We start from the raw sequence: 19,570 nt of genomic DNA on the forward strand, positions 1-19,570 counted from the left end.
TCCTGCTGCTCGTATCATATCCACTGTTACTTCGTCCCAACCTGGTGCCTTGCCCCCTTTCATCCTCTTTATGGCTTCTTCCACTTCATTCCAAGTTAGATCATCAATTTCCCCACTATTATAATCGTCTGCTGCCTTAGGCTCTCCATCGCTGTTAGTTACTTGCTTGGCAGCATTCAACAGATCTTCAAAGTACTCCTTCCAAATCTTTTTGAGCTCATGCATTTCCTCCACAACTCTTCCATTATTATCCATGATCCTCAGGCACTCGCTTCTGTCATTCCTCTTATTTCTTACCATGGTGTAAAGTACTTTTTTGTTCCCTTCACTGTCCTCTTCTAACATTCTTGTCCATTTTTCCATCCACTTCTTCTTCTCCGCCCTTACTATGGTCTGTGCCGCTTTCTTGCTTTCCTTATATTTTACCCTAGCTTCCTCTGTTCGGGTCTGGAACCATTCTCTGAAGGCTTTGTTCTTTCGAAGTACTGCCTCTTTACATATGTTGTTCCACCATGGGGTTTCCCTACTTCTCCTCTTTGTGCTAGTTCTTCCGCACACAGTCTCAGCTGCCTCAACTAGAGCCCTCTTAAAATCGCCCCATTCTTCTTCCACTGTTCTCTGATCTTCCTTTGGCAGCTTCTTCCTGATCAGTGTCTGGTACTGGGTCCTCCGTTCATCCTCTTTCAGCATCCATGTCTTCAACCTTTTCTCCTGTATATCTGTTGCCCTCCTATCTTTTTTCTCTCTTAGGGTGGCTACCAACAGCCGATGGTCGCTGTCTAAGGCCTCAGATGGTATGACCTTAACATCTGTGAGGCTGCTCATCATCTGCCTATCCACTAGTACATAGTCTACTACTGAAGTTTGGGACCAGTCCCCACTGTACCAAGTTATTTTGTGACTACTCCTCTTCTTGTACCACGAATTTGCGATCGCCAGCCCATTCCTCTTGCAGAATTCCAGCAACAATTTTCCTTCTCTATTTCGGTTCCCCCAGCCCTCTGGTCCCATTATCTCCTCGAATCCTTTCCTGTCTGTGCCAACATGTGCATTGAGGTCCCCTATTATAATCTGATTTCCTCCATTTAGCTGCTTTTGCATGTCATCTTCAAATTCCTCCTTCTCCTTTTTTGTACACCCCACCTGTGGGGCATATGCTTGGATGATTTCAATGCTTTTTCCTTTCACCCGTACTCTGGCTTTTATCATTCGATCATTGATACCTTCCACCTCCTCCTGCAGACCCTCTCTGACCACTATTGCCACTCCATTTCTTCCCCTCTCATTCCCTATCCAGTACAGTTTACATCCTTTACTTAGTGGTTTTTCACCAACTCCTCTCCACCTAGTCTCAGCAAGTCCCAAGATGTCCAATTTCCTCCTTTCCATCATTTCTACAATTTCTTCTAACTTCCCAGTTAGAGTCCTTACGTTTAAGGTGCCCAGCCGTAAACCATCTCGTAATCCTTTTCCATTGCTTGGTCCGTTTCCTTTAAATCCGTTCCGTGATCCGAGGCATGTTCCCTTTTTGAAAGCAGTTGATTTATCCACTACTGGCTTGCTAGGCCTATCGCAGCTTCACCAGAGCCCCGTTAGCCGTCACGTTTCAGGGTTCCCATAGGGCCTTCTCAGCTACCGTAGCGGTCCTGGGGCACACGAAGTCCCCGCTGTACATCGCCCCTAAAGGCAATCCCCTACTTTGTGCCGTTGCCCATCTCCCACGACTTGGACGAGGGGTTGGACTTATGGGAGACGATAGTCGGTCACTGAGATTATCTGAAGGAGTCTGATACACAAAATGATCTGGAAACCATATTTGTATCCTACAATTTAATCTCAGTGATAGTTGGTCACTGAGATTAAATTGTAGGATACAAATATGGTTTCCAGATCATTTTGTGTATCAGACTCCTTCAGATAATCTACATTGAAATCACCACAATCTATTAACTACATGCTGATATCTGATGAATGTTATATTAAGGAATACAAATTCCTCATAAACAGTTCAAATTTACCAATGGAGATCAATATACAGTTACAATTAAAAGCAAAATATTTTAGTACTAAGCACACATTTCTGTGTGTTGATCACGTCAAAATCTATATCTCTCTGTTTGAACTTGTGTTCTGTCTTAATATATGTAACAACTCCTCCTTTTCCCTTATTACTTCAACATAAGTAAGGTAGTAAGCTATACTACTATATAAAGACAACATGTAGTTTAATATTGTTACCAAAAATATTGAAAAGCTGTTGACCAATTTACCTCATATTTTTACACAATACTCTAATAAATGTTCAGATGGAGATGTGCTACATATTTTAAATATGTATAGTGTATAAATATTTATAATCTATATAAAAGAGAAAATTGTTGGCAGAAATCAAAAAGTTCCTGACCAATTTATTTCAAATTTCTACACAATTACTAAATGTTCAGTCAGGCATAAATACATATTATGTATAAATATATATGTAATATATAAAGAGGAAACATTGTTAGCAAAAATCTCTAAAATTTCTTTTCCGATTTACTTCAAATTTTGATACAATACTCATAAAGTTTGGACGGCCATAGATTATACACTCCTGGAAATTAAAATAAGAACACCGTGAATTCATTGTCCCAGGAAGGGGAAACTTTATTGACACATTCCTGGGGTCAGATACATCACATGATCACACTGACAGAACCACAGGCACATAGACACAGGCAACAGAGCATGCACAATATCGGCATTAGTACAGTGTATATCCACCTTTCGCAGCAATGCAGGCTGCTATTCTCCCATGGAGACGATCGTAGAGATGCTGGATGTAGTCCTGTGGAACGGCTTGCCATGCCATTTCCACCTGGCGCCTCAGTTGGACCAGCGTTCGTGCTGGACGTGCAGACCGCGTGAGACGACGCTTCATCCAGTCCCAAACATGCTCAATGGGGGACAGATCCGGAGATCTTGCTGGCCAGGGTAGTTGACTTACACCTTCTAGAGCACGTTGGGTGGCACGGGATACATGCGGACGTGCATTGTCCTGTTGGAACAGCAAGTTCCCTTGCCGGTCTAGGAATGGTAGAACGATGGGTTCGATGACGGTTTGGATGTACCGTGCACTATTCAGTGTCCCCTCGACGATCACCAGTGGTGTACTGCCAGTGTAGGAGATCGCTCCCCACACCATGATGCCGGGTGTTGGCCCTGTGTGCCTCGGTCGTATGCAGTCCTGATTGTGGCGCTCACCTGCACGGCGCCAAACACGCGTACGACCATCATTGGCACCAAGGCAGAAGCGACTCTCATCGCTGAAGACGACACGTCTCCATTCGTCCCGCCAATCACGCCTGTCGCGACACCACTGGAGGCGGGCTGCACAATGTTGGGGCGTGAGCGGAAGACGGCCTAACGGTGTGCGGGACCGTAGCCCAGCTTCATGGAGACGGTTGCGAATGGTCCTCGCCGATACCCCAGGAGCAACAGTGTCCCTAATTTGCTGGGAAGTGGCGGTGCGGTCCCCTACGGCACTGCGTAGGATCCTACGGTCTTGGCGTGCATCCGTGCATCGCTGCGGTCCGGTCCCAGGTCGACGGGCACGTGCACCTTCCGCCGACCACTGGCGACAACATCGATGTACTGTGGAGACCTCATGCCCCACGTGTTGAGCAATTCGGCGGTACGTCCACCCGGCCTCCCGCATGCCCACTATACGCCCTCGCTCAAAGTCCGTCAACTGCACATACGGTTCACGTCCACGCTGTCGCGGCATGCTACCAGTGTTAAAGACTGCGATGGAGCTCCGTATGCCACGGCAAACTGGTTGACACTGACGGCGGCGGTGCACAAATGCTGCGCAGCTAGCGCCATTCGACGGACAACACCGCGGTTCCTGGTGTGTCCGCTGTGCCGTGCGTGTGATCATTGCTTGTACAGCCCTCTCGCAGTGTCCGGAGCAAGTATGGTGGGTCTGACACACCGGTGTCAATGTCTTCTTTTTTCCATTTCCAGGAGTGTATATTTTTTTAAACATTTGTAAGATGTAATAGGCAAAAATTGTTAACAAAAATCTCAAAAAGTTCCTGGTTAATTTATTTCACTTTGCTCCAAAATACTCTAATAAACATTGAGACAGACATAGGGAAATAATTTTTTAAACATCAATGGACAGGTTTTCTGTTAAAACCAACTCCAAGAAAAATGGCTGTGTTGTGCAAATATGCACACCTATTTCTTTTCCACGCAGTTAGTTTTAACTATGATATTGGCGTATTTAAACCACCGTTACACAAATAGTTTTTCCTAGATATATTCATTCTCCTTATACATAATTTCAAACAAAATGTATGTATACAACAATGTGCTGTTCATTTTATTCCTAGCAGTCAGTTTTAACAGAAAAGTTGTATTTATGGCTTACAACAATGGAATCTTACTCATCCAAAACTTTGTAATCCTACATGTTCACAAATTAAAGCAATTAGAACCATGCAAAATACTATCATGAAGCTACCCCCCTCAGAGATGCAACAATTGGTGAAATCTCTCTCATAATCTGTATACCAGTGATTCCAACCTATTTAACTATTCATTTTCAACGACTTCAGTTCTTAATCAAGGTTTCTTTTGCAACACCAGTAAACAAGGCTCAAAGTCATAGTGGGGTGGAGGAGATGGACGGAGAGAGGAGAGGAAATTAACATAGAGAGGGGGAAGGAGGGGATAGGCAGAGAGAGGGGGGGAGAAGGAGATGGACAGACAGGGGGGAGGAACAGAATGACAGAGGGAGATGGAGGTGATTGACAGAGAAAGGGGGAAGAGGAGGAGATTGCCAAAGAGAGGGTAAAGAGGAGATGGACAGAGAGAGGAGGGGAGATGGAGATCAGGGCATACATCCAATTCCCATGCATATTTAGCAATTGCAAAGCATTGTCAGGTTTGCTAGTCTTTTATGTTTAACTTCTCTAATCCTGTGGTTATGTGGTGATTAGATAGGCACAGAATGTCTACCTTTTCATAGCTGTAAATTTCCTAAACAGGCAAGAAGTTCTTCTACTGGATTACTCATTCCTCCAAAATTGTGATGAAATAGTCCAACTTTACTTTTCTGTACATTATTAAGCGTTTTGTGAAGCTCTCCTTTTAATTTAACCTCTTATGTGCATATCACTGTCCCATGACTTTTGTCATCTCATTGTGTGTCCTGTCTGGTTCCACGGCCTTTCCTGTACTGGATACCACCAGTTGTTCTCGAGTTCATTACCATACTACCGTCATATATAGTTAAAATATGGCTTCCCGGCCATTGAACTTCTTGTGCAAATGCACACGCTATGCCTGAACTCGTACAGGACTTGGTAGATTAATCTGCCACTAGTAATGAGTTTGATGAGCAAACATCTATTAGGTGCACTATGAATGTAGGGATGTGGACATATTGGGAATGTGGGTCTCACGGGGAGTATGCAAGGGATAAGTCCCTGCAGGCACACTATCCTCTGTGCCCTCGGTGGCTCAGATGGATAGAGCATCTGCCATGTAAGCAGGAGATCCTGGGTTCGAGTCCCAGTCGGGGTACACATTTTCAACACGTCCCCAAGGAAGTATATCAACGCCTCTTTGTAGCTAGGGTGTCCATTTAATTATCATTTCATTCTAGCAAAGCTGCATGGTCATCAACGGTATCTGTTCTTTTGGGAACAGATACTACCGTCATATATAGTTAAAATATGGCTTCCTGGCCATTGACCTTCTTGTGCAAATGCACACGCTATGCCCGAACTCGTACGGGACTTGGTAGATTAATCTGCCACGAGGAATGAGTATGATGGGCAAATATCTATTAGGCGCACTAGGAATGTAGTGGTGTGGACATGTTGGGAATGTGGGTCTCACGGGGAGTGTGCAAGGGATAAGTCCCTGCAGGCACACTATCCTCTCTGCCCTCGGTGGCTCAGATGTATAGAGCATCTGCCATGTAAGCAGGAGATCCCAGGTTCGAGTCCCGGTCGGGGCACACATTTTCGACATGCCCCCAATTAAGTACATCAACAGTAACTGTTCTTTTGGGAACAGATACTACCGTCATATATCATTATTATTTATTTATATATCTGTCATTTTTTGTTTGTGTAGGGCAGTCAGAATAGGAATAGTTTTATGCTCTTCAGTGAATTGATTTAGGAAGATCAGATTTAGTGCTTCACCCTTCATTTTAACATTATCCATTTCAGCACAGTTTGATCAACATCCATCTTCGCAAATGGCTTCAGACCTTTGATTTTAAATAGAAACAAAAGTTATAGCATCTTTTGACAACACAAAAGGTAAGATCTGCATTTCAAATCCATTATTTACTTTGCATACAGTGGTCCTTACATCATTTTGATGTAGTGAATCTTTTATTTGTCACCAAGATTTTGGCTTTGCTTTAACGTACTACCAAGCCTCTTTAGCTGTGTGGTAACTGTTACGTTCTCGCAAGAGAACACACCATGATGACTGACACAATAAACTTCATTAAATCTAGAAAATAACTTACAATAATGGGCACACTAGCCACATAGTGGCTCAGAATAACAGTCTGATAACACATATCCAGAAGTAAACATGTAATTGAGTTAGAGCTGACTGGGCCCATCTCGAAAAGTTGTTGGTCAGCTGTTAGAGTGTGCAGACTAGAGACTGCTCGTACATCCACAACTGACGGCCTCTGATGGTTGTCGAACTTCTAGCTGTATCAGTCAACTTCTGTGGCACGCCTTACGATTGCGCACCCGTATCTCGGTTTTGGATCTGTAAGTATGGGTGGAGCATTGCTGATCCCTGGGATGAGTGTGGACAGTCCCAATGGGGAGACAGTGTCAATAACGGTGGAGGCTCCAGAGGTGAGAGGAGCAAGCAACCCCTGGTCACTGATGGCCTGGGGATGCAGGCAAAAGTGGCCAGCATGAGGAGAGCTGTGATAGCCCTGCCATCCCCCACCCCCATTGGAGCAATGGATGACAGGTCCAGCAACAGGCAGTCAATGGAAATGTCCGGCAGCGGTGTGAAGGTGGAGGCAGCACCCCTCTCAGACACGGCTTCTGTGACATCGAACCAGCAAGGGGTATACAGTCTGGCTGGAGCATAACCGGAGATGCTGCTGGAGGCTGCAAAGCTGTAGGCTCTTTGGGCAGAGGCAGTGCCACAGGTGGAAGAGGAGGCTGGAACCCTTGGGGGTAGGCAGGTTGCCCAGTGACCACAGTATTGAGAAAGGTTGTGTTGTGGGCGAGACAGGATGGTGGGTGCTCACCCGTACACGGAGCTGATTTCAGTAGTGCCATACTTCCCAGTTCCCTGCCCTTAGGGTGTAAATGCAGCAGACTTTCTGGTGCACAATGACTTTCATTATCCAGCAGGGACGCTGACCAAACCATGTGCCCAAACTGTCATCCCTTGTATAAAACCTAGTATGCCAGAATGTGATGACAGGCGAGAACCAGGATGGAGAAGATGGAGCAGCACCCATAGGGAAGCTCAGCTGGGCTGCAAGAACCAGTAGGAGTTGTCAACAAGGCTGTCAGAAACAAAAATTTAATGCCTCTTCAGTGGGGAAGTCTTGCAGATATTTATTTCATTTGGGCCTTAAAGGTGTTAACAATCTGCTCAACCTCCCTGTTAAATTGTGAGTGAAATGGAGGGGACTGGACAAGGTGCATGCCTGACCAACACAGAAGTCACAAGACCCCTGATAAAGGAGCTGGGGTCCATTGTCAGAAATGAGGATAATAAGAAGACCTTCCACTGTAAAAAAAAAAAAAAAAAAAACTGGAAAGAACATGAATATTCACCTGAGTAATGGTCGAGGGGCACTGGGCCGCATATGGAAAACAAGGAAATGGCAAATGGTTCAAATGGCTCTGAGCACTATGGGTCTTATCTGCTGAGGTCATCAGTCCCCTAGAACTTAGAACTACTTAAACCTAACTAACCTAAGGACATCACACACATCCATGCCCGAGGCAAGATTCGAACCTGCGACCGTAGCGGTCGCGTGGTTCCAGACTGTAGCACCTAGAACTGCTCGGCCACTGCAGCCAGCATGAGAAAATGCTTCAATGAGAATCAGTCAGAGCACATTCAGAAACGGGCCAACAAACTCACACTGATGCGTTCCAGGGCTGTGTTGTTGGAGGCCATCGAGAGAATAATGACCTTGGAGCTGCCTGTTAACTAACACACTGGGAACAGACAGTAACCAAGTGTTCCAGTTCTCGGTAAATGCTGGGCCAGTAAATACATCTGTGAGCCAAGACTTTGGTGTGGGAAACACCCCAGTGCCCCTTCGTGTATCAATTGTAAAAACCTCCCACTGCAGACTCCAAGGAACGATCACCCGGGGAGCTGCATTATCTGTGAAGATGTGAAGGACCCCATCTAAGTCCGAAAGAGAATGGCACAAGACAAAGTAGCTGTGAAACGGTCTGTATGAGCGGGTGACAAAAAGAACAACCGTGTTGGACAAAGCGGACTACCTACCTGATGATGGGGCGAGCTACTGTTGCCTTGGCTACTTGGGTAGTAGTGATCATAAAACTGTGTACTGCTTGGTGGGAGGAGACATCCAACTGAAAATACACAAGCTCCTCCTGACCAAATTCGGGATCCAAGCTAAAGGGCAGCAGGTTAAGGTGTCCGTGTTGCCATGACGCCCTGTGGGGCGGAAATGAATGTCACAGTTATATTTGGAGAGGAACAAAGCCCACAACTGCAACCTATGGTCTGCATTATCAGGGATGCAGACAGATGGAATAAATAATGAAATTAAGGGCTTATGATTTGTAATTAGTTCGAATTTGGTGCCATACAAGAAAACATTAAATTTGCTGACCGCATACACAATTGCCAGCACCTCCTCCTTGACATGAGAATACTGAAGCTGCACTGTACTGAGAGTTTTGGATGGAAATGCCAGTGGTTGCACTGAGCTGTCTGCATTCCTATGGGCAAGGACCACCCACTCACTGTGCTGCAAGGCATTTGTAGGCAAAACCAATGGTTTGTGGGGATCAAAGATAGCAAGACACAGTGCTGTGACTGGAGGCATTCCTTGAGCATAGTGAAGGCCTGGTCACACACTGGAGACCAAACAAAGGGAACACCTTTGAGTAGAAGGAGATGCAGTGAGTGTGTGATGGTGGACACCCTAGGAATGAACCAGTTGTAATAGGCAATTTTACATAAAAAAAAGCTTGCAGTTCACGCAGTGAAAAGCGATTTGGCCCTGACAAGAATCTCCATGGGTGCAATGCCCTGCCTCGAGATGACATGTCACAGATACTCAAGAGATGGTTGGATAAACGTGGACTTCTGTAGACTGCAACACAGACCCATGGCCCGGAGAGTTTGAAAGAGAGTCCAGTCGGTTGCTCCTAGTATGTCCTCTAACAACAGTGTCATCCGTTAAGTTGAAACTGTGCAGAATATTGGCTGTGGCCTGTTCCAGATAGCATTGAAAAATTGCAGGGCACTTGCCACCCCAAACATCATCTGTTGGTATTGATAAAGGCCAAATGGCACATTACTGACCATGATACACTTGGACTCATCATTCAGGGGTAACAGGTAAATGCTTCAGAAAGATTAAGTTTGGAGAAAAATTGACCCCCTGCTTAAGCATGTGAACAGTTTGTCAGGATGTGGCAGTGGGTACGTATCAAACATGGACTGTGAATTCGTGACAGCCTTTAAAATCACTGTGAGACACAATTTCTCAGAGGGTTTCTTAACAATGATAACAATGACAATGAATGTGAGCCATTCACTACAGGAAATGGGAACCATAACCCTGGGAGAGGCGAGCCAGTCAAGTACTGCCTTGACTTGGGAGCAGAGAGCCAGGGAAATCTGTCTATCACACAAAAAACTAGGATGAGCAGACTGATTCAAGTTTGTGCGGGCTTGAAAGTCTGTGGTGAACCCTATGCCTTCTGCAAAAATATCCTGAAATTCTAAGCACAGAGTTTTCAAACACTGACAGGGGTCCTCAGCAAATACCAACTGTATGAAGTCTGTGACTGAAAGGCCAAATGTCTGAAAGGCATCAAACCTGAAAAAGTCTACTGAACTGTCATTATGGATGGCAGTAATGGTAATAGTCGAGTCACTGATTTACAGGCAACTTCCACTGTAAATTGGCCAAGCAAGAGGATTTGCTATTTAGTGTATACTGTGAGGTGCCTGTTTACCGGAAACAACTGTGGAGAGCCAAGGTGTGAACATGTTTGTGCATTAAGTGGGGAAACTGCCATGCCAGAGTAAACTTGCAGGCACAGCCGCTGCAATAGATCCGAACCCTCGGCAAAAATCTTGTTGGAATCATAATTGGGAACTGGCCCTGATGACAACACATCCTGAGTATCCATATCCGTGGTCTCTGATGCTGCATTCTGTGCCATTGAGTGGCAGCCTGCCACACTATGGCCTTTTTTCCAACACTTAAGACAGGTGGCCCAACGCTGGGGACACTCTGATCTGTCATGTTTTGGGTAACACGATGATGTACTGTGTGGCAACAGAGAGTTGTGGCTGGAATGTCATATATGTGCTACACAGGAATGATGGACTGGCCAGCTTGAACTATCCAATGTCACCCTTTCTGGACACAGGGGACACAGCTGGGCCACCTTGTACTGACATGACAGCGCACCAAGCTTCCAGCTGCTGAGCAGCAGCTTGTGTGAACTCACACGACTGGGCACTTGACAAAATCTCATCAAGAGAGTGCCTATAGCTGGACTTCCTTATCCGGGGTGGCGTAGATGATAACATTCTGAACCATGACGTCCACATATGACTCTTTTGACTTGTCTGTGGCAAAATAGCACTTCTGACAAAGACTAGATGTTTATTAAGATTAGAAAACAACTTATTATTATGGGTACAGTAGCTAAGGAGTGGCTCATAATAACAGTCTGATAACACATATCCTGAGGGAAAGATATGACTGTGTTAGAGCTGGCTGGGCCCATCTCTAAAAGCTATCAGCCAGCTGATAGAGTGTGTGGATGAGAGACTGCACATGCGTCCACAAGTGCCAGCCTTAGATATTTGTTGAACTTTCTAGCTGCACCTGCCAACTTTTGTGGTGTGCCTTATGACTGTGCATCCAGATCTCAGGTGTGGATTGATGCAGTAACTTCTGAATATTGTCATTGAACTAAGTTGGGTCCTTCCCGTTCCTTACTGTTTTCATAGCACAATCTTATCTAGGCCGTGGCTTATTATATGTTCCTGTTGTTGCTACAGATCCTGCACACTTCTCCTGCCTCAAACTGAATACTTGCTGTTGGGTGCTCAGATAATTTATAATTATTTTCTTTTCATCCGTGCTCAGCAGACAATTCCAAGCTCTAAAAGCTTTGAATGTCACAGTGACAGTGAGTATATGTCAACATAGTCAGAATGGAATGATGCCTAACTGCCCAAGAACATTCAACAGGATCCAGGGCCAAGACATGGCAGCCACTTCTGTCAAATTCTTTCAAACAGTAGGTACTGTTTTTCCATGGCGGTGAAAAACATTGCAGCCTGTACATCAAGAGTAGCATATCAGTTGCTGGCTGGTGACAGCCAAGTCCTGTGTTTGATCCTGACCAGCCAGCATTTATAATTTAACAGTCATGTATTCTGGGAGGATCTAAGGTATTACCAACATTTTTTCTTGATTCGAAAAAATTTCTCATATGCAAATGTCAAATTCTTTGTTGAGAAGGCAGTTCAGTTTCAGCTGTGCCTTATGTTGCGTCTGTGTAATAAAATTGCTTTCATTATCAGCTGTTGACTTCTATTGAAAATTGTGTTTATATATTCCATTCACATTCCTGGTACCTACATGACACTTTGTTGTTACTGTCACTGGCATGGTTTCTGACTGAGCCATGTGGAATACCTTTTAAAAACAGATGTCTGTATATATAATTGCAGCTGTATATATACTTGCAGCTTACAGTTGCTTAGTAATCTTATTTGATCCATATTTATCTGATCTACATTTAAAAGAATTTAAGTTTGGTCCTCAGTAACAGTTATGACCTTTTTTTCCAAAAAGTTGTTTCTTGTTAATGTAAAGCTGCCAGTGTATGTATGGTACATAATAATCAATGTTTGCCACTAAAAATAAGTGTAGGTAATTATGTGTGTTAAAATATTTTTCAGGTTTGGAGGAGACTCTTGCATATGAAGGTAAAGCCCAATGTTGAAAGCTACAATCTGATGTTGCGTGCAGCGCGAGATTGCAGCTTGGGGAACAAAGATGCAGTTCAAAAATTACTAGAAGATATTACACAAGAGGAAAGATTAAACTCATTTACTCCAAAGGTAACATTTTCATTTTATTATTACAGTACCATAATTTTCGGAACACTGCTCTGTACTCTTTATGAAATTTTGATGTATTGCCATTGTCAGTCTCTCATTGTAGTGGTACTGTTGGCTTTTGTATCTTATATATGCAAATCAAGTGTAGAAAAAAAGACATTATACGTGTTGTCGTGCTAAGAAAAGGGTAATGTATTCAGGTAGTTATGAACCTATCAGATATTCCTTCAGAGGGTGCAAATAACAATGCTTGGATTAAGGGTACACTTATGTGTTGCCATTTGCAGTCAAATAACAAAATAATTAGCTAAGGATAAGTTAAAAAACCTTTTAAAAATATGTAAAGAGCCAAAAAATTTTTAAAAAATTCATTGTTGTGGAAATACTACCTAAGAGTGTTATTCCGATCAATACTGATGAAGCCCAACAAGCAGCAAAATTATTGAGAACAAGAGGCTTCATATAGTCAGCTTCCATAAGAATGTTGTTAGACACCCCGATGAGCCAAAACATTATGACCACCCGTTTACTGAGTGAGGCGGTGCAGCAGTTAGCACACTGGACTCACATTCAGGAGGACAATGGTTCAAACCCGCATCCGGCTATCCTGAAGTAGGTTTTCAATGATTTCCTTAAATTGCTTCAGGCAAGGCAAATGCCGGGATGGTTCCTTAGAAAAATCACAGCTGACTTCCTTCCCCTTCCTTCCCTAAACCGATGGGTCTAATGACCTCGCTGTATGGGCCGCTTCCCCAATCAACCAACCAACCACCTGTTTAATAACATGTTGTTCCACTTTCCAAACACAGTACAACAGAAGTTTTGCTTGGCATGGATCCTACAAGTCCTTGACTGGATTCCAGAACTATGTGGCACAGGTCAAGCAATTCCCACAAATTTCCGGATAGTGATTTACAGGCACGCGGCTGGCACCCGATATGTGTTCAGTTGGGTACAGATCAGGCACATTTGCTGGCCAAGACATCAATGAGAGTTTACTATAATGCACCTCAAACCTCTATAGCAAGATTCTGACCTTCCAACATGGACAGTTATCCTGCTGGAAGATGCCATCACCATAGGGGGAGACTTCAAGCATGAAGTGACGCAGGTGACCCGCAATAATGTTAGTGTAGTTTACTGCTATCATGATGCCTTCGATCACCACCACAGATCCCACGGAAGCCCAACTCAATGTACCCCACAGCATAATTTGCCCTCACCAACCTGCATAAGTGTCACGGTGCAAGTTTCATTCAGCCATATCCTAGATGACAGCATGTAAGGTCCCAATCATCAACCTGATGTAACAAGAAATGTGATTCGTTTGACAGGCGACACATTTGTATTGGTCCACGGTGAAAACTCATTGATGCTGTGCCCACTACAATCATAACTAACAATGTCGTTGTGTCAACATTTGAACACCTAGAAGTTGTGTGATGTGCAGCTCCATGTTCAACAATGGCCTTTGAACGGAGTGCTCTGAAACACTTGTGCCTGCATCAGCACTGTACTCTGTCATCAGATCTGCCACAGATCATTGCCTATACTGGATTACACAGTGGGGACTCCTCCGGTCTGTATGTTCTGTGATGGAACATGGTCATCCAATACCATACGGCCTACTCATTATTTCACTATCCTTCAACCACCTTCCATATGTCCTCTCAACAGTAGTATGCCGACAGGCTCACCTACACAATTTCAGAGATTCTCGTTTCCAGCTGCAGCACCACAACAATGTGCCCTTTGTCAAAACCGATTATATCACTGGTTTCCGCATTTGTGGCCTATATCTTCACTACGATGATTACCCATTCGTCTCTCTTCCACTTACATTCTTTTCTAATGGCGTCACATGCCTGCAACACGCAGTCAACCTCATGGTGGGCAGTGATCATGATGTTTTAGATCGTCAGTGTACTTTCACAACATTGATATAGATGTGAATGAGATGCTGAAAAAATGGTCAGTTGTGGGTGTCGTAGAAGTTCCAAAATATCTGCAAAAACTAAATGGTATACTGGAGGAAACAGTATTATTCATTTTAACATTACACATCTGTATGACCAGCTGCAGAAAGGCAGTATATGTGTCTCGTAAGCTTAAACTATCTACACCTATTCCAGTTAAGTTTATCAAATTCGAAAGGTTTGATCATACTACTTTTGCATGTATGTAGTTCTATAGCAGAAGTGGATAATTAGCACTTGAAACTAAATTCCTATGTATATCTGTACTAAAATACATTTATTTGCAAGGTTTTATCACTCTTGTCTGGAGAAGGGAGTATGCCAAGAACTCAAAAAATCTCAAAGGAATCAAGAAAATCCATTCTTGTGAAGCAAAAGAAATGTTCAAGGCTGTGCATCCTCCAAATTCTGCTATCTCCCTTCCCACAACCCTGAAGAAACCCCATTCTCCTTCTTTGGGGTATCTGTCTTATGGTAAATGTTCAGTCAGTTCATTCATCTGTCCTGTGCGTTCTTGTTAATCTATTGGTAGCTTCATCCATTTTTAAAGTAATCAAGCTCTCCTTCTTCTTCCTCTCCCTCTCGTCCCTGCCCATAGCTACACCTTCAGTTTGCTCGTAATATTGGTTTCTGTACAGGAAATACGTGGATGTCAGTGTGTGACTGAGCAGCCCACTGTCCCCTGTGGTTGCCAACATGTTTATGGAGAGTTTTGAGGAGAGGGCATTGGAGACAGCCACATTTAAACCCACATGCTTCTTTAGGTATGTGGATGACACCTTTGTGATCTGGCCACATGGGATGGACAGGCTCAATGAGTTTCTTGAACATCTTAACTCATGCCACCCTAATATCAAGTTCACCATGGAACTGGAGAAGAATGGCCAGCTGTCATTTCTGGATGTACTAGTCGAGAGGAAAGCAGATGGATCAATTGGCCACAGTGTGTACCGAAAACCTACACACACTGATTTATATCTGCAGGCCAGCAGTTGTCACCACCCTGCACAGAAGAATGGGGTTCTGAAGACTTTGGTCCACAGAGCATGTGTCCTATCAGACCAAGAGAATCTACCCATAGAGATAGAACGTCTCAAAACAGTTTTCTCCAAGAATGGATACATGGACAGACAAATTGAGAGGGCACTCCGACCAGCCACTATACCACAGGTTCCTGAAGGAGACCAAGATGAAGCAAGGAAGGTGGCATATCTGCCCTATGCTGGCTCTATTTCTGCCAGAATCAGTAGGATCCTGCGTAAACACAATATCAAGTGTGTTTTCTGTCCATCCAACAAGATTGGGGGACTGCTGGGGAGTGTCAAAGACGACCTGGGGTTACGAAAACCAGCGATTTACGATATACCTTGTCAATGTGGCATGTCCTACATGGGCCAGACGACAAGAACTGTGGAGATCAGGTGCAAAGAACATCAGAGGCACACTAGATTAAGACAGGTGACTAAGTCAGCCATTGCTGAACACTGTCTAGAACTAGATCATGCCATGAAGTATGAGGATACCAAGATTCTAGCACAAACACCCAGATTTTGGGAGAGTGTTATAAGAGAATCGATTGAGATTAAAATGGCTGACGATCTTATGAATCGTGACACAGGGTACCAGCTAAGCAGAGCCTGGGATCCGGCTCTGGAATTGTTAAAGGAGCAACGGGGCCAGCTGCAACACTACACAAACAGAAGAACCAGAGACACGGAGATAGTAAACAAGCCCCTGACAGACTGCCAGGAGCACCAGACCGAAGATGGAACACCCAGAAGTGGGACTGGTGGGAGCGGACCGCAGAGGAAACATCCAGAGCCGCAGCAGACGAAAAACGGAGCGGCAACGCTCCAACAGGTCGTGGTGAGCGGGCGCGGACCGCAGGGGGAACGCCTGGTACCCCAGACCGTAGATGAAACCCCCAGGAGCAGGTTTGGTGGGCGCGGACCGCAGAGGGAACACCTAGAACTGCAGCGGACGGAAAACAGAGCAGCAACGCTCCAGCAGGTCACAGGGAATGGGCGCGGACCACAGAGGAAGCGCCTGCAGCTGTCGGTGGAGGGGGAAGGCCATAGGCATAAATACTGGACCAGGTCCACTTGAGGAGCAGTCTCAGGTCGCACCTGATGAAGGTCTCGAGCTACGTGACCGAAATATCGTGCAAGTACGACGCTGATATCCGGCAGAACACCCGACAACCCAAGATGTCATTAGATCGCCGGGAAAGCCTGAAGAGTTACAATATTCACATTTGCTGATCTCATTGTTTTGATCTTTTCTACATTTATCCACATTCCATACTCTTTTCTTATTTTTACAAATAACTCCATCATAAATTGTAGTTCTTCCTCTGATTTAGCCAGCACTGTTGAATATAGAACTAATGTTGCTGCATAAGTGGAGACTCCCAAGGCTGACACAAATACCTATGGCTATAAATGCACCTGTAAATGTTGCCATTGCCCGCCCCCAAAGTGATGGTCGGTGCAGGCGATTTTCAGTGCAATATACACTCCTGGAAATGGAAAAAAGAACACAGTGACACCGGTGTGTCAGACCCACCATACTTGCTCCGGACACTGCGAGAGGGCTGTACAAGCAATGATCACACGCACGGCACAGCGGACACACCAGGAACCGCGGTGTTGGCCGTCGAATGGCGCTAGCTGCGCAGCATTTGTGCACCGCCGCCGTCAGTGTCAGCCAGTTTGCCGTGGCATACGGAGCTCCACCGCAGTCTTTAACACTGGTAGCATGCCGCGACAGCGTGGACGTGAACCGTATGTGCAGTTGACGGACTTTGAGCGAGGGCGTATAGTGGGCATGCGGGAGGCCGGGTGGACGTACCGCCGAATTGCTCAACACGTGGTGCGTGAGGTCTCCACAGTACATCGATGTTGTCGCCAGTGGTCGGCGGAAGGTGCACGTGCCCGTCGACCTGGGACCGGACTGCAGCGACGCACGGATGCACGCCAAGACCGTAGGATCCTACGCAGTGCCGTAGGGGACCGCACCGCCACTTCCCAGCAAATTAGGGACACTGTTGCTCCTGGGGTATCGGCGAGGACCATTCGCAACCGTCTCCATGAAGCTGGGCTACGGACCCGCACACCGTTAGGCCGTCTTCCGCTCACACCCCAACATCGTGCAGCCCGCCTCCAGTGGTATCGCGACAGGCGTGATTGGCGGGACGAATGGAGATGTGTCGTCTTCAGCGATGAGAGTCGCTTCTGCCTTGGTGCCAATGATGGTCGTATGCGTGTTTGGCGCCGTGCAGGTGAGCGCCACAATCAGGACTGCATACGACCGAGGCACACAAGGCCAACACCCGGCATCATGGTGTGGGGAGTGATCTCCTACACTGGCCGTACACCACTGGTGATCGTCGAGAGGACACTGAATAGTGCACGGTACATCCAAACCGTCATCGAACCCATCGTTCTACCATTCCTAGACCGGCAAGGGAACTTGCTGTTCCAACAGGACAATGCACGTCCGCATGTATCCCGTGCCACCCAACGTGCTCTAGAAGGTGTAAGTCAACTACCCTGGCCAGCAAGATCTCCGGATCTGTCCCCCATTGAGCATGTTTGGGACTGGATGAAGCGTCGTCTCACGCGGTCTGCACGTCCAGCACGAACGCTGGTCCAACTGAGGCGCCAGGTGGAAATGGCATGGCAAGCCGTTCCACAGGACTACATCCAGCATCTCTACGATCGTCTCCATGGGAGAATAGCAGCCTGCATTGCTGCGAAAGGTGGATATACACTGTACTAGTGCCGACATTGTGCATGCTCTGTTGCCTGTGTCTATGTGCCTGTGGTTCTGTCAGTGTGATCATGTGATGTATCTGACCCCAGGAATGTGTCAATAAAGTTTCCCCTTCCTGGGACAATGAATTCACGGTGTTCTTATTTCAATTTCCAGGAGTGTAGTTATGGCATTGCAATAATGTAGCACGAAGGCATCCTGTTTTACAATGACAGTACTTTGTACAAGTATAGAGAAAGCAACTGCAAAGAACAAAAGGATTGTGAAAGTAGCCACCATAAAACCATAAGATTTCAGAGTACTCTCATTGCACAACAGTGAAAACAACTTTGCAGATGTAGGTATTCTGACAATCACTATCCCTTGTAACCCAGAATTGATTCATTAATTTTGAAGTAAGTTTAAATTTGGGTGGCTGGTCACAAATTCACAGCACTTGGCACAATGGGTTAGTGACACACTGCAGAGAGAGATAGCAACAGCAGAATTTAAATCAATAGTTTTCATAGTACTCATCTGTTACTGTTTTCTTCATAGTTGTTGAAAGTTGTAGGCTCATAGTCCATCTCCACACTAGATTCTGAAATGCAACTTTATATTCTTATGTAGAGGATGCTCAGCTTCATTTTCTTAAATATGGATAATATGAACACAGGTGGAATTTCTGTTCTTGAATAAACATATTTTTAGTCATTTCACTTCATAGTACAAACTAACATCAACCACCATGCTACACAATTCATACTCCATATTCACAATCCAGACCGTACTGAACTAGAACAAAGATTTACCTATAACAACATTTAGCAAGAAAACACTATCAGATATCGATCTATTCATGTAAAATCATCTTTGAAATGTATAGTACAAAAATAGAGTGCAAATAATTGTTTGTCATTGCTTATATTTTAAAGAAGTCCTTAACTATTGTAGTAATTACATTAAGTGTTTTTATATGTTGACATTTATACAGTTTTTTATATCCATAAGGTAGTGGATTTCTGGGTTTTGAGTCTTCAACTTGGGAATCTGTCATTTCATATGATCCAAGATCAGTTAGTATGGAAAAATTCGATTACCACCACTGGAAGCACCTCCACAAGAATTTTTACATTACATGACTAGGGAAACTCCATAATCAAAACACTTCCTTCAGAATATAAAAACGTACATACCCGCTTTCAAATTAATTCTCACAGGGTCACTTAGATCATAACTAACAGAGAGGAAATCAATTGTTTTTTTGTTTTTTTTGTTTTTCAAAGGCAAATCTATCACAACATGGGATCATTACTACCACTACCCAATGAAGACAATAAATTTCTGTAAGTATATTTCATCAAAATGAAGAAACAAATATTGATTCACGGTGCACAAATATCAGTGGATTGAGATGAGAAGCAGTCAAAGATGTATGGAGGATCTTACATGAATATAATCAACTGATTCACATATTCAAGACAGCT

The 19,570-nt window shown here is 44.7% G+C and overlaps 1 protein-coding gene and 1 non-coding gene across 2 annotated transcripts in view; both read left to right on the forward strand.

Annotated features, from left to right (window-relative positions):
* The window catches only part of LOC124789879 (pentatricopeptide repeat-containing protein 1, mitochondrial), a 77,671-nt gene that overhangs the window by 12,328 nt on the left and 45,773 nt on the right, over positions 1-19,570 (forward strand). Inside the window, exon 5 of the mRNA XM_047257394.1 lies at positions 12,193-12,354. Coding sequence (XP_047113350.1) covers positions 12,193-12,354 — 162 coding nt within the window. The remainder of the gene's footprint in view (positions 1-12,192; positions 12,355-19,570) is intronic.
* On the forward strand, positions 5,497-5,571 carry Trnat-ugu. The gene has a single exon. It is a non-coding gene; the product is annotated as a tRNA-Thr (tRNA).

The sequence above is a fragment of the Schistocerca piceifrons genome, chromosome 3, assembly GCF_021461385.2.
Source record: "Schistocerca piceifrons isolate TAMUIC-IGC-003096 chromosome 3, iqSchPice1.1, whole genome shotgun sequence".
Classification (NCBI taxonomy): domain Eukaryota; kingdom Metazoa; phylum Arthropoda; class Insecta; order Orthoptera; family Acrididae; genus Schistocerca; species Schistocerca piceifrons.